General features: G+C 33.6%; 1 protein-coding gene across 2 annotated transcripts; it reads left to right on the top strand.

The window, feature by feature from the left end:
* Window positions 1-5115: 5115 nt before the first annotated feature.
* LOC134692015 (patched domain-containing protein 3-like) lies at window positions 5116-14275 on the top strand. 2 transcript variants are annotated; one of them, XM_063552358.1, is made up of 4 exons: window positions 5116-5319; window positions 10063-11053; window positions 11454-11654; window positions 12570-14275. In XM_063552358.1, exons 2-4 carry the CDS (start codon window positions 10069-10071, stop codon window positions 14012-14014), a joined length of 2631 nt encoding a protein of 876 aa, XP_063408428.1. In that variant the 5' UTR covers window positions 5116-5319; window positions 10063-10068; the 3' UTR covers window positions 14015-14275. The 2 variants fall into 2 exon arrangements, with proteins under 2 accessions (XP_063408428.1, XP_063408427.1); XM_063552357.1 differs by lacking the exon at window positions 5116-5319 and adding an exon at window positions 9800-9915.
* Window positions 14276-14616: the final 341 nt, after the last annotated feature.

Genomic DNA, 14616 nt, shown 5'->3' on the forward strand with positions numbered 1-14616 from the left:
AACCAACCAATCAATCAATCAATGCATGTTTCCGTTTCATGTGTTTCATACGGGATCCAAGGTTTTTTTCCCGCTTGTTTTAATTGAGCCTATCCAACCAACGTGTTTAACTAACGTGTTTAACCAACGTGTTAAACCAACATGTTTAACCAACGTGTTTAACTAACCAACCAACGTGTTTAACCAACCAACCAACCAATCAATCAATCAATGCATGTTTCCAGTTCATGTGTTTAATACGGGATCCAAGGTTGGTTTTTTTTGCTCGTTTTAATTGACCCTTTCCAACGTGTTTAACCAATCAACGTGTTTAACCAACGTGTTTAACCAACATGTTTAACCAATATGTTAAACCAACGTGTTTAACTAACCAACCAACGTGTTTAACCAACCAACCAACCAACCAATCAATCAATGCATGTCACGTTTCATGTGTTTCATACGGGATCCAAGGTTGGTTTTTTTGCTTGTTTTAATTGACCTTTTCCAACGTGTTTAACCAACATGTTTAAATAACATGTTTATCCAACGTGTTTAACTAACCAACCAACGTGTTTAACCAACCAAACAACCAACCAATCAATCAATGCATGTCACGTTTCATGTGTTTCATACGGGATCCAAGGTTTTTTTTTCGCTTGTTTTAATTGAGCCTATCCAACCAACGTGTTTAACCAACGTGTTTAACCAACGTGTTAAACCAACATGTTTAACCAACGTGTTTAACTAACCAACCAACGTGTTTAACTAACCAATCAATCAATGCATGTTTCCGTTTCATGTGTTTCATACGGGATCCAAGGTTTTTTTTCCGCTTGTTTTGATTGAGCCTATCCAACCAACGTGTTTAACCAACGTGTTTAACCAACCAATCAATCAATGCATGTTTCCGTTTCATGTGTTTCATACGGGATCCAAGGTTTTTTTCCCGCTTGTTTTAATTGAGCCTATCCAACCAATGTGTTTAACTAAAGTGTTTAACCAACGTGTTAAACCAACATGTTTACCCAACGTGTTTAACTAACTAACCAACGTGTTTAACCAACCAACCAACCAATCAATCAATCAATGCATGTTTCCGTTTCATGTGTTTAATACGGGATCCAAGGTTGGTTTTTTTTGCTCGTTTTAATTGACCCTTTCCAACGTGTTTAACCAATCAACGTGTTTAACCAACGTGTTTAACCAACATGTTTAACCAATATGTTAAACCAACGTGTTTAACTAACCAACCAACGTGTTTAACCAACCAACCAATCAATCAATGCATGTCACGTTTCATGTGTTTCATACGGGATCCAAGGTTGTTTTTTTTTGCTTGTTTTAATTGACCTTTTCCAACGTGTTTAACCAATCAACGTGTTTAACCAACGTGTTTAACCAACATGTTTAAATAACATGTTTATCCAACGTGTTTAACTAACCAACCAACGTGTTTAACCAACCAACCAACCAACCAATCAATCAATGCATGTCACGTTTCATGTGTTTCATACGGGATCCAAGGTTGTTTTTTTTGCTTGTTTTAATTGACCTTTTCCAACGTGTTTAACCAATCAACGTGTTTAGCCAACGTGTTTAACCAACATGTTTAAATAACATGTTTATCCAACGTGTTTAACTAACCAACCAACGTGTTTAACCAACCAACCAACCAACGAATCAATCAATGCATGTCACGTTTCATGAGTTTCATACGGGATCCAAGGTTGTTTTTTGTGCTTGTTTTAATTGACCTTTTCCAACGTGTTTAACCAATCAACGTGTTTAACCAACGAGTTAAACCAACTTTTAACCAACATGTTAAACCAACGTGTTTAACTAACCAACCAACGTGTTTAACCAACCAACCAATCAATCAATGCATGTCACGTTTCATGTGTTTCATACGGGATCCAATGTTTTTTTTTCGCTTGTTTTAATTGAGCCTATCCAACCAACGTGTTTAACCAACGTGTTTAACCAACGTGTTTAACTAACCAACCAACGTGTTTAACCAACCAACCAACCAATCAATCAATGCAAGGCACGTTTCATGTGTTTCATACGGGATCCAAGTTTTTTTTTTTCGCTTGTTTTAATTGAGCCTATCCAACCAACGTGTTTAACCAACGTGTTTAACCAACATGTTTAACCAACGTGTTTAACTAACCAACCAATCAATCAATGCATGTCACGTTTCATGTGTTTCATACGGGATCCAAGGTTTTTTTTCGCTTGTTTTAATTGAGCCTATCCAACCAACGTGTTTAACCAACATGTTTAACCAACATGTTTAACAAACGTATTTAACTAACCAACCAACGTGTTTAACCAGCCAACCAATCAATCAATGCATGTTTCCGTTTCATGTGTTTAATACGGAATCCAAGGTCTCTCTTTTTTTCGCTTGTTTCAAGAGACCCTATATCAAGTGTTTAATTAATAAACCCATCAACCAACCAATAAACCAACCAACTAATCAATAAATTAATCAATCAATATATATATGATATATTTATTTGAGACAGTATAATTAAAAGAAAATGGAAGGAAAGACCTATCAATTATTCAAGAAGAATTGAACTTTAATTGTACTAACGTTCCGTCTGATTAATCATGTGATTATCACATGTTTACATGTACATGTAATAAATGAGCGGGAAATAATCCCGTGGAGTAATCACTCTCTACCCAACACTGATACAGTCAAGTTTCTTAACGATATTTGTATATATCGTTTCTCATTAATATTTCATATCTAGATCTTAATTGGGTTTTTATAATGTTTGTGCAATGTATTATTGTTTCATGTTTCACTTTATATCATTTTTTTGTTTTATGTCATATCTTTAAGTATACTGTCCAAGTATGACTCCGGAAACGGTCTTTCGAGCATATTAGCTTTCGACTAATTTAGGGTTTGGACACAGGTTTCCAACGCCGTCTATCGACATAGTTGGTTTTTCCTGGCCGGCGGGATCGTTAAGGATGGAGAAATTTGATGATTTATAATTATTAATTACAACTCAGTATGTTATGATGTATGGTTATATCACACATGCTGTTATATTTCACATGTCATGTTTATTTATTTGTAATAAATTCGGTGTCCTCTAGATTACGTTGGGCAGTCGGCAAATATGTATTTGGTTATTGTATTAATATTATGTATTATAGTGAGATTTATGGTATAAAATGCAATGAGATTACATCAGTAAAGTGTGTACGTACATTTACCTACATGTACCTGGAATGAAGTATCGTCTGTTGCACGTACTTATGTTGTCACGTAACAATTAAATGTATATAGATTAGACCGTTGGTTTTCCCGTTTGAATGGTTTTACACTAGTAATTTTGGGGCCCTTTATAGCTTGTTGTTCGGTGTGAGCCAAGGCTCCGTGTTGAAGGCCGTACTTTAACCTATAATGGTTTAATTTTTAAATTGTTATTTGGATGGAGAGTTGTCTCATTGGCACTCACACCACATCTTCCTATATCTATCTATTGTTACACAGTATATTTCAAACAAGTTTTCAGTTTGTGATTTGTTTTTAGTTGTATGACGTCACGTAACAAATTTGGTTTTGTCCAGTTACAGAAAATTTATGTAACATATTTGTTTCCGTCAAATTACGTAAAAACAAATTTGTTTCTGTCAAGTTAAGGTTAAGTTTGTTAACTTGTTTTGTTGCCGTTTGATTGATTTATGACTATATTGAACAGCGTTACCGTTTTGATGCCTTTAGTTTATAATACATATGTTCCAGTCAAAACATACAGTAAAAGAAATGCCCATCTACACATGAAATAGTTGTTTTCACATACAGAGCTATTGATGACATGTCTATTCTCAGATCCGGACATCCTGGCATTTAAATTTTCAAGGGGGTGCCAAAAGGAATCCTCTAGAATATTTATCTATTTGAAGGCGATTACTAATTATTTATATTGCCGATTATTTTTAACCAGGAATATAGTATGATGAAAATAAAAATGGAGATATTTTATAGTATTTAACAATATTAAAAGAGTAAAATTACTATGTTCAACTGGTGTCGATATATTTCAATTGAATTAATTTGCATTTGAAGTCTGTGGAGAATCTAGAGTATTCTTATAGAAATAGTAAAAACTTAATATTGCATATAACATGCTTTTAACACATGCCCTTGATGCAAGGATCCTCCTCCCTCCCTTTTTTATGTTAACTGTCGGGGCTTAGAGGACGAAATCCCACTTTGACAACAACCCCATTAACACACGGCCCCGAAAAAAATTGTATCATATTTTTGACGATTGATATGATTTTTAAAGCATAAATCGTCAAAAACGTTTTGCGGTCTTTTGTCTCCGTTTTACGAAAGTTTTTGTTTTAAGCACAACTTAGGCCGTTGTTTTTCCCCTTTTGGATTGACTTACTTTCTTGGGACTAGGTCATTTTTAATGTTTCATGTACAGTATATGATATAACCATTGTTGAAGGCCGGTCATTGACTTTAAGTCAGTTATTTCCTCTTCCACTTGTGCCTGATGATTAGTTGTCTCATTTGCAATCTTTACACATCTCATTATTTTAATTTTTTAGAAGTGTCAGTCAAGACATATGTAATCCAGACAAATAGACATGGGCATTTTTTTTTTTTAAATATATTGTTTATTTTATATTAAATAGTGTTAAACAATTTTGAAAATCATTTAAAATGAGTCCAGACATATAAACATGGCCTTATTTTTTTTAACATATTTATAATATTATTAGTCAAACAGAAATAATTTGTTTCTGTTGAAAATACTCCTTAAACAAATATGATTTTTTTAACATGTTACATGTACAGGTATTGTAAATCTTGTAATGCACTTCCATTTATTTTGGTGCTGTGTCAAATTTCTGCAGTTAACTTTTCATTAACAGCATTGAGTGCGTACATTGACTTCTGTACAACTGTATGGTTCGTTGAAGTTGATTATTTATGAAATAGGTGACTAAATAATGGATATCCCTGCCGAATGCCCTTTGAATGATACTAGACTTGAAAAAGGAGACAATTTTGATGAATTTGATAACCCTTTAATTTTGATGTAATTAAAATTATTGTTTATGAATATTTTGATGAATAACAAAAATGACTTTAATTTCTTCTTGCATAATGAAAGTAGGCTGCACTTTATGACAAAGGCGTTCCTAAAGGCGGACGTTTATATGTAATGTATATTAAACATTATGTCAATCAAGTTGACAAACGTCATTGGTGCTGAATTAATTATACAATATGTATATTAAACCAATGAACATTCCCGACTAAGGTTTTGGAAAACAGAACTTTGAAGACAAAAGGTGAGTTTTAAATTTCACACTTTAATTACAACATTTTATAATTTCTTAAAAAAATGCATATCCAAAACGGGATACTATATTTATAAGATTTGTAAAATAAAATAGAATTTCACATGCTTTCATAATTGCTTTTAATATAGCTACGCCTGTATCCCTTACTGCAAGTTGTTGATATATTTAACATACAAGTATATAAAAAAAGTACTAAATAATAAACTATTTACATGTTTTTCCCCTAAACTACTTATTTAAATTATGGTTACATGTATGTTTAATTTCAGCATTGGTTCATATCTTTACGAAAAATTTAAATTTCTTTTACCATAATTTCTTTTAAAATGATAACATTTACTACATTTTCGTAGCAAATGTATCCAAATTATAGCGATTTAAATGTCAATGCAATGATGATTTTGTTTATAATTGTCTACTTAATGTCTAACTGCATATATTTCATACCCTTGAGTACGAAAACATAAATTGTATAAACAATAAATAATACATATGTACCTTATGCAAGATGGTTTGTCAGTCGAAAGTTTCGAAATGTTGTCTTGTTGTATAGGGATCCGAAAGTGTCCATTGCATATGCCACTTACGGGCGCCTAAAAAAATTATCGCAAGCTTCAAGGGTTAACGGAAGTAGTTAAGTCTACCAATTTAAATATCATTTGGCCTTAATTACTAAAAACCTAGGAATTCTTAGGCAATTCTCAAGAAGATAAGCTAAAATACCAGAAAGAAAGTTTAAGAATAAGATCATTTATTAATTTTGTTATCTCGTTGCAAATATGCATTTGTCATCTTTCTGAATGATATATTGCTAATTTTATTTGTTTTTTAAACGCTGCAACTTTCCAATTTATATACACCTTTTTTGAGCATGCGCAAACTTCTTGTTCCATACTAAGGATATTTATATGAATGAAACACAACACAACAAAAATATTTGTTTAATATACACGCAACTTATCAAACACAAGAACCCCCTTACCCCCTTAAAAGGACCAAATGAGCACAACATAACTTAATAGAATAGATTTGTTAACTCTTTCGTGATTGCCTTTTCACGTCTTTTGGTGTTTACTTATTTCCGTTCAAAAGAGAGTTGTCCATTGGTGTTTGTTATTTACATCCTTGTACTTTGGTGTTTGATATTTACATCATTGTCCTTTGGTGTTTATTTTTACATCCTTGTCCTTTGGTGTTTGTTATTTACATCCTTGTCCTCTTGTGTTTGTTATTTACATCCTTGTCCTTTGGTGTTTGTATTTACATCCTTGTTGTTTTGTGTTTGTTATTTACATCCTTGTGCTTTAGTGTTTGTTATTTACATCCTTGTCCTTTGGTGTTTGTTATTTACATCCTTGTCATTTGGTGTTTGTTATTTACATCCTTCTACTTTGGTGTGAGTTATTTACCTCCTTGTCCGTTGGTGTGAGTTATTAACCTCTTTGTCCGTTGGTGTTTGTTGTTTACATCCTTGTCCTTTGGTGCTTGTTATTAACATCCTTGTCCTTTGGTGTTTGTTATTTACATTGTTGTCCTTTGGTGTTTGTTATTTACATCCTTGTTCTTTGGTGTTTGTTATTTACATCCTTGTTCTTTGGTGTTTGTTATTTACACCCTTCTACTTTGGTGTTGGTTATTTACCTCCTTGTGCTTTGGTGTTAATTATTTACATCATTTTCCTTGGGTGTTTGTTATTTACATCCTTGTTCGTTGGTGTTTGTATTTACATCCTTGTCCGTTTGTGTTTGTTATTTACATCCTTGTCGTTTGGTGTTTGTTATTTACCTCCTTGTCCGTTGGTGTTTGTTATTTACATCCTTGTCCTTTGGTGTTTGTTTTTACATCCTGTTGTTTCGTGTTTGTTTTTTACATCCTTGTCGTTTGGTGTTTGTTATTTACCTCCTTGTCCGTTGGTGTTTGTTATTTACATCCTTGTCCTTTGGTGTTTGTTTTTACATCCTGTTGTTTTGTGTTTGTTTTTTACATCCTTGTCGTTTGGTGTTTGTTATTTACCTCCTTGTCCGTTGGTGTTTGTTATTTACACTATTGTCCTTTGGTGTTTGTTTTTACATCCTGTTGTTTCGTGTTTGTTATTTACATCCTTGTCCTTTTGTGTTTGTTATTTATATTCTTGTCCCTTGGTGTTTTTTATTTACATCTTTGTCCTTTGGTGTTTGTTATGTACATCCTTGTCTTTTGGAGTTTGTTATTTACATCCTTGTCCTTTTGTGTTTGTTATTTACATCCTTGTCTTTTGGTGTTTGTTATTTACATCCTTGACTTGTCCTTTGTTATTTGTTATTTACATTGTTGTCCTTTGGTGTTTGCTATTAACATTCTTTGTCCTTAGGTGTTTGTTATTTTCATCTTTGTCCTTTGGTGTTTGTTATTTACATCATTTTCCTTGGGTGTTTGTTATTTACATCCCTGTCCTTTGGTGTTTGTTATTTACATCCTTTTCCGTTGGTGTTTGTATTTACATCCTTGACTTGTCCTTTGTTATTTGTTATTTACATTGTTGTCCTTTGGTGTTTGCTATTAACATTCTTTGTCCTTTGGTGTTTGTTATTTTCATCTTTGTCCTTTGGTGTTTGTTATTTACATCATTTTCCTTGGGTGTTTGTTATTTACATCCCTGTCCTTTGGTGTTTGTTATTTACATCCTTGTCCGTTGGTGTTTGTATTTACATCCTTGTTGTTTAAATAGTCCATTTGCCAATTACCGACTTGATTCTGTTATTACACACTTTTAAGACAAATTACTTCCCTTTGTCAATCGTAGATTCCATACCGGACTATAAAGGCTTTTGCCAATGCAAAACATGATGAATTGAAAGTGATGTATCGTCTGTTTATGAAAAATAATTGTTGATGTCAAAAGTATTTAGCTGAACAACAAATTAATGCAATTAAAACATTTGATAAACTTTAGATTACTCATATTACGCACAGGTAAATTTGCTCTTTCTGCTAGCTCTCTATTGTAAATAAAAATGTAAGTCCCTCATAAGGGAGACAACTAAAAGAAAGGATCTCGAAAAACAGGGTCAATTACGGGAATTAGCATATAGCCTATTGTATCACTTATTTTATGTTCGGTCTAATATTGTGTAAATGTGATTTAAAAACGCAAACGATTGTCATATGATCTGAGGGTATGACTTTTTTCATAAAATAAAAATAGGCTACATCATTGATTTCTAAATAGATATAGGAAGGTGTGGTGTGAGTTCCAATGAGACAACTCTCCATCCAAATAACGATTTAAAATTAAAAAAAAGTAAACCTTTATAGGTCAATGTACGGCCTACAACACGGAGCATTGGCTCACAACGAACAACAAGCTATAAAGGGCCCCAAAATTACTAGTGTAAAACCATTCAAAATGGAAAAACCAACGGTCTAATCTATATAAAAAAACGAGAAACGAGAAACACGTATATATTACATTAACAAACGACAACTACTGTACATCAGATTCCTGACTTAGGACAGGTGTTCTAAATAGTCTACTTCAACCTCATACTAATTACTTGTATTGATAATGATATGTGATGACACACGATAAAAGTACATGTAATAAAAAGCTAACGTACATGTAACTCTCAATAAAAACATCATTTTCTTACTGTTTTATAGAACTTTATATGATATAAATCATAATTACTGTCGAGATCTCCAAAATATGTCACATTATTCATTCATAAACGAAAAATAAATTTAGTACCCTTGGTGACTTAATGTAAACAACATATGTAAATACATTTCATTGCAGTTGTCCATCGTTTATCGAAATGTATTACCGCTGATAATTACTAAAGCAGAGAAATGAACAACTTGAATCTATAATCTTCTTATTTTATTATATTAACTACGTACGGGTGACTTAAAAAACATAAAAGCATCCCCTTTCTTCTCTGATGTTTCTATATATTCCCGAACCTTAGTCCGAACAATTCAGAACCTACCCCTCCCACACACGTAAATAACAACTCCTTATTTAGAGATTAAAAGAGCCATCACAATGCAGTAGAAATATAGCAATTGGACTATTAAAAGGTTATTGAAGATCACCTGTTCCCTTATGTAAATGTATGATTTTCTGTTTTACATCGCAGCACTTAAAATTAGATTTATATAACACCAAAATAGTTACACCATGCTCGTAGGGATCCTGAAATTTAAATATTCACGAGTCTGACAACTAATTAGTAAACAAAACAAAACAAAACAAATGAGAAAAAAAACACATTAATAATTGCTTGCTATGTTCAATCGTTCGAGACTCTCGATCTTGTCATGTAACCGTGATATTCTGACATTTAACTATCAAAAAGTCACCACCTTGTCATGTTTTTGCCCAAAGTTATTATTAGCATCAGACACATAGCTCCCTTTGTGATAGGATAAATTGCATCATTAAATGAGCGTAACGTGTAAACAGGAAAGTAGACTAGTAAACCAAAGCTGTCGACAATGATAGTTTTATCATAAATAGATAAAGAAAATTAATGAAAAAAGAAATAAAGAATGAAGGATCTACAATCACACCACTAGTATCACTCTCTGTTTTTCTTATTCAGGGTTTGTTTTTTTACGACCGACGTTCATGTACATGTATGTGCAAGACAGGACGAAACATAAAAAGGTTAAAAAGAATACTTCCAAAACAAGTATATATAAATAGGTACTTTAATACATTTGTGTAAAGAATTGTACATTTTTTTCCAGGTTGGCATGGATGTCTACAGAAAAGTTGAGGACAAAATAAGCAGTGCATTTGGCTACTATGGGAAAGTCATCAGCAGGAATCCAGCAGCAGCTATCATATTCGCAGTACTGTTAAATGGTTTGCTTGGGCTGAATGTAATGTGGATCACCTCTGAAAACGATATAAAAACACTGTATACCCCAACTAATAGTCAGGCGGATATTGATGAACTGAGAATTAAATCTATGTTTCCCGATGAAAGCAATGAAAACTTCCATTTCCATCAGTTACCCGACCTTGGCCATTATGGAAGTGTCATTTTTACTGTTAATGACAACATTATCAACAAGACGTACTTGCCAGAGATTCAAAGCTTTCACCAAACTGTCATGGGTATTAGTATAAATGATACCGATGGCAAATCTTATTTTTACCAAGATTTGTGTGCAATTAATAATGGTCAATGCTCTGTTTGGGGATTGTGGTACGTCGGAGAGTATTTTTGGGCACAAGTAGCCAATGGTACATTGACATATCCAACATCTAGCGACCCGGATGGCGACCACAGAACAGACAGAGAATTTGGCAAAGTTGACACTGAAAATGGAGTTCTCAAATCTGCTAGATCATTGCGCCTCCATTACTATCTTAGACAGCAAAATAAAGAATACACTGCTTTGTCTGTTGCATGGGAAAAAGAATTTGTAAAACAGATGTCAGAGTTTAAGGCTAATATGACAGATTTCACTTTGAGTCACTCTGACTCAATCAGCACGGAGTTAGACGAAAATACCATCGGAGACATTGCTCTTTTTAGTTTGACCTTCACAATAATGATAACTTACGCTTCCTTAGTTACAGCTGGCGGAAATTGTTTGACACAGAGAGGCCATCTTGGAAGAGTTGGAGTACTTGCTACAGCCCTTGCAATACTAGGGGCCTTTGGTTTATGTGGAGCATTGGGAATAACATATGTGAACATGGTTGGCATAATGCCTTTTCTTATTTTAGGTAATACTTATAGCAGTATTGCAAAATGCATCACAGCTAATATCCTCGTATCAGCTCGTGTGATTTAATTTTTCATATATAACAGCATACAAACTACTGACATTACTGGACGATTTTTAAAACTTTTTCGAATACAAGGAAGCTTCTATTTTAAAAAAAAAAGTTGACATGTCACGCAAACAAAATAATAACATTTTGTGTCGTTATTAATCAAATGGCAACTAAATAAACAAAGTAGATAATTAAGATAATATTTAAAATAAAATATTGATTCATATTACTTTATTCATCACACTCATAGTATTTCAAAGTTCTATGCGCTATCAGTTTTGAAGTACAAATAAAATATGTTTTTTGTGTGTGTATTATGTTATTAATATAGTACACATTCCTTTTATAGGTATTGGTGTAGATGACATGTTCATTTTACTATCGGGATTGACAGATGCTCCACTACGGGGAACAGTTGAGGAACGGATCAGTTTCACAATGCGGACAACGGGTGTTGCAATCACAATAACGTCCCTTACCGATCTAATAGCATTCATGGTCGGCTACATGTCCGATTTCATGAGCGTTCGTCATTTCTGTCTGTATACAGGTGCGTAAAAACAACTATCAACCAATTCAAAAATGTAACGGGGGGGGGGGGGAGGGGAGGTGAAAATTGCTATCAATAGTAACTTAGTAACTAGAGAGAAGAGAGGGGCAAAAATACCAGAGGGACAGTCAAACTCATAGATTGAAAATAAACTGACAATGCCATGGCTAAAGAAGAAAAACATAAACAGACAAATAATAGTACACAAGACACAACATAGAAAAACTAAAGACTAAGCAACACGAACCTTACTAAAAACTGGGGGTGTTCTCATGTAGCATAGGGGAATAGTGTTACCATTGTTTACATTATGTATAATATATCAAGGTGAGCGACACGAGCTCTTGAAAGCTCTCGTTCCAAAGGATATCACCGCAACCCTTTAGGTTGTGGGGTTTAAATTCATTTTGAGACACTTCAGAAGAAGCAATACATAATGCATGGTAAAAAACACAAACATTTTCGTAAAAAATAACATCTGAAACTAAAATATTTAGCTATACAATAAAAGAAAACTAAAATCCATACAGCTTAAGAATAAAACGAACGTGCATTAATGAAGGGAGGATACATAAGAATGTTTGTCGCAAATCGAAGAAAACAAATAACATTACGGCCAAAAGTTAAAGAAGTCAAGACAAACAACAAACCACATAACATTACATGGAAAACTAAAGATTGAGCAACAAAATGTCGTCTAAAACATCACGGTGAAATCGGGTGTTCCGAAATGTTAATAATCTAGTGATCGGAAGTCATTCCAGTTTTTGTAGGTCGCATTCATCGAGTAATCATCTGTATGCTTTAATAGCACACAAACTTCAGGTGTGTAGTAACTTTAATAATTTATAATATTGGTTGATTTATTTCACCCCACTTTGAAACGCATTATTTACTCTTTTTTTTCCTTTTCAGGAATAGCAATTATACTTTGCTATATTAACCAGATCACCTTTTTTCTTGGTTGTCTTGTTTTTCATGAACGTAGAGTAGCATCTAGCCGCCATTGTCTGACATGTCAAACAATTTACACTACTGAAGAAATGAAAGCTTCTGGTTATAGGAACCCTCTTGTATACGCATGTTGCAGCGGAGACACTCCTGAGAAAAAAGAGGATCTTCAGAGCGTTTTCGAATTTGTTCCAACTAAAATATTGCCTAAACTGGTTCTAAATATACCTGCTAAGGTCATTATTGCCTTGGTCTATGTAACCTACCTCGTATTTTCCATTTTGGGTACTACCAACCTAGAACAAGGGCTTGTTCTGAGAAATTTAGTCAGCGAGGACTCTTACTATTACAAGTACAGTATCGTAGAATATGATAACTTTCCACTTCCGATTCCCATTTCTTTTAATATCGACCAATCATTAGACTACAGAGACCCACAAGTTGTCGAGAAAATCAACAATTTTATTCAATCTGCACAATCGAATGAACTTGTCCATGGCAGTTTTGAAATCAACTGGTTGAAAGAGTTTTATAAATCTGGTTTAGCAATTACAAACGGAACAAAGATGGAATTTTGTAACAAAGTACGAATGTTTTTTCAGTTTGCACCAATTTTCAAAAACGATGTCGTTTTTAATGATAATGGGACTGAAATAAAGTATTCGAGAGTATACGTCATCACAAAAAGCATACAGCAGTCACACGAACAGGGACTTATGATGCAAGAGATGCGCAGAATAGCAGAAAATTCTGGACTTCCGGTGTTTGCATACGGACAACCGTTCACTTACTTTGAACAATATGTATCTGTCCTTCCAAATACTATGCAAACAGTTGGCATAGCCGTTGCTGCATGTTTTGTTATAACATGCATATTTATGCCACACCCACTGTTGATTTTTCTAGTGACGTCATCACTTGTTTCAATCATGGTGGGCGTGTTTGGTTTCATGTATTATTGGGGACTGTCTTTGAGCTGCATCACTATGATCCACGTTATTATGAGTGTAGGCTTTTCTGTCGATTTCAGTGCGCACATATGTCACGCATTTATGACAGTTGAGGGAACAGACCGAAATTCAAAAACAAATGCATCATTGGTACGAGCTGGCGGACCAGTATTCAACTGTGCATTTTCATCGGTTATTGGAATATGCACGCTTATCTTTTCAAGATCATTTGTTTTCAGATCATTTTTCAAGGTCATGTTTTTAGTAATAACATTTGCGTTTTTGCATAGTGTGTTTGTACTCCCTGTTATTCTTTCTTTCATTGGTCCACTGAAAAAGAATGATCCGACTCAAAGAAAGACGTCACAGGTAACCTTGTCATCAAACCGGTCGTCTGCTACCTGGTCAATCAGTGGTGGTGTCAACGCTTTAGACACGCCTTTTGGAAATGGAAAATAAAATGGTCGAAAGTGGTCGTCATAGATATTTTTGCTCACCGTTTTATCTTTATTTCAGGTTCAGTCACTTCATAAGAATGTAGCCATTGACAGTATTTTAATTTACATACTAATATAAAATAAGGATACTTGTTTCAATTTGTTAAGTTTTTGTTTTGTAAGTATTTGTAATTAAAATTTGTTGGTTGAATATTGTATGAATGGTCTGTGAATGTGTAACTGTAAATAATATTATATTTTGTTAATAAAAAAATCAATTGTACATTTTGTTTAAATCGTAAAATTATATCCGCATTCCGTTTAAAAAGAATCCGTTTACTAACAAATTAACAACAGGAAAACCAAAGTGAGACAAATACAAACGTCAACACACTTAGAAACGAACTATTTAATAACAACTGTCATATTCCAGCCTTGGTACAGGACGTTTTAAGAAAAAACGGTGAGTTGAACCTGGTTTAATTGCATACTTAACCTCCAGCTTTATGAAAATATTGGAAAGTAATTTCTAAAACACTACATGACAGATAAACAACACAAACACATTTGTACCAGAGAAACGGACACACAAATAACATAATAGTCGGCACAACATGCAAACAT

This window comes from Mytilus trossulus, chromosome 12 (assembly GCF_036588685.1).
Source record: "Mytilus trossulus isolate FHL-02 chromosome 12, PNRI_Mtr1.1.1.hap1, whole genome shotgun sequence".
Classification (NCBI taxonomy): Eukaryota; Metazoa; Mollusca; class Bivalvia; order Mytilida; family Mytilidae; genus Mytilus; species Mytilus trossulus.

Excerpts from the sequence above, each read along its gene's own strand:
- LOC134692015 (XM_063552358.1), top strand. The coding sequence starts at position 10,069 with ATGGATGTCTACAGAAAAGTTGAGGACAAAATAAGCAGTGCATTTGGC. Across the intron at positions 11,054-11,453 it reads AATGCCTTTTCTTATTTTAG|GTATTGGTGTAGATGACATG; the intron begins GTAATACTTATA and ends TTCCTTTTATAG. Across the intron at positions 11,655-12,569 it reads TCATTTCTGTCTGTATACAG|GAATAGCAATTATACTTTGC; the intron begins GTGCGTAAAAAC and ends TTTCCTTTTCAG.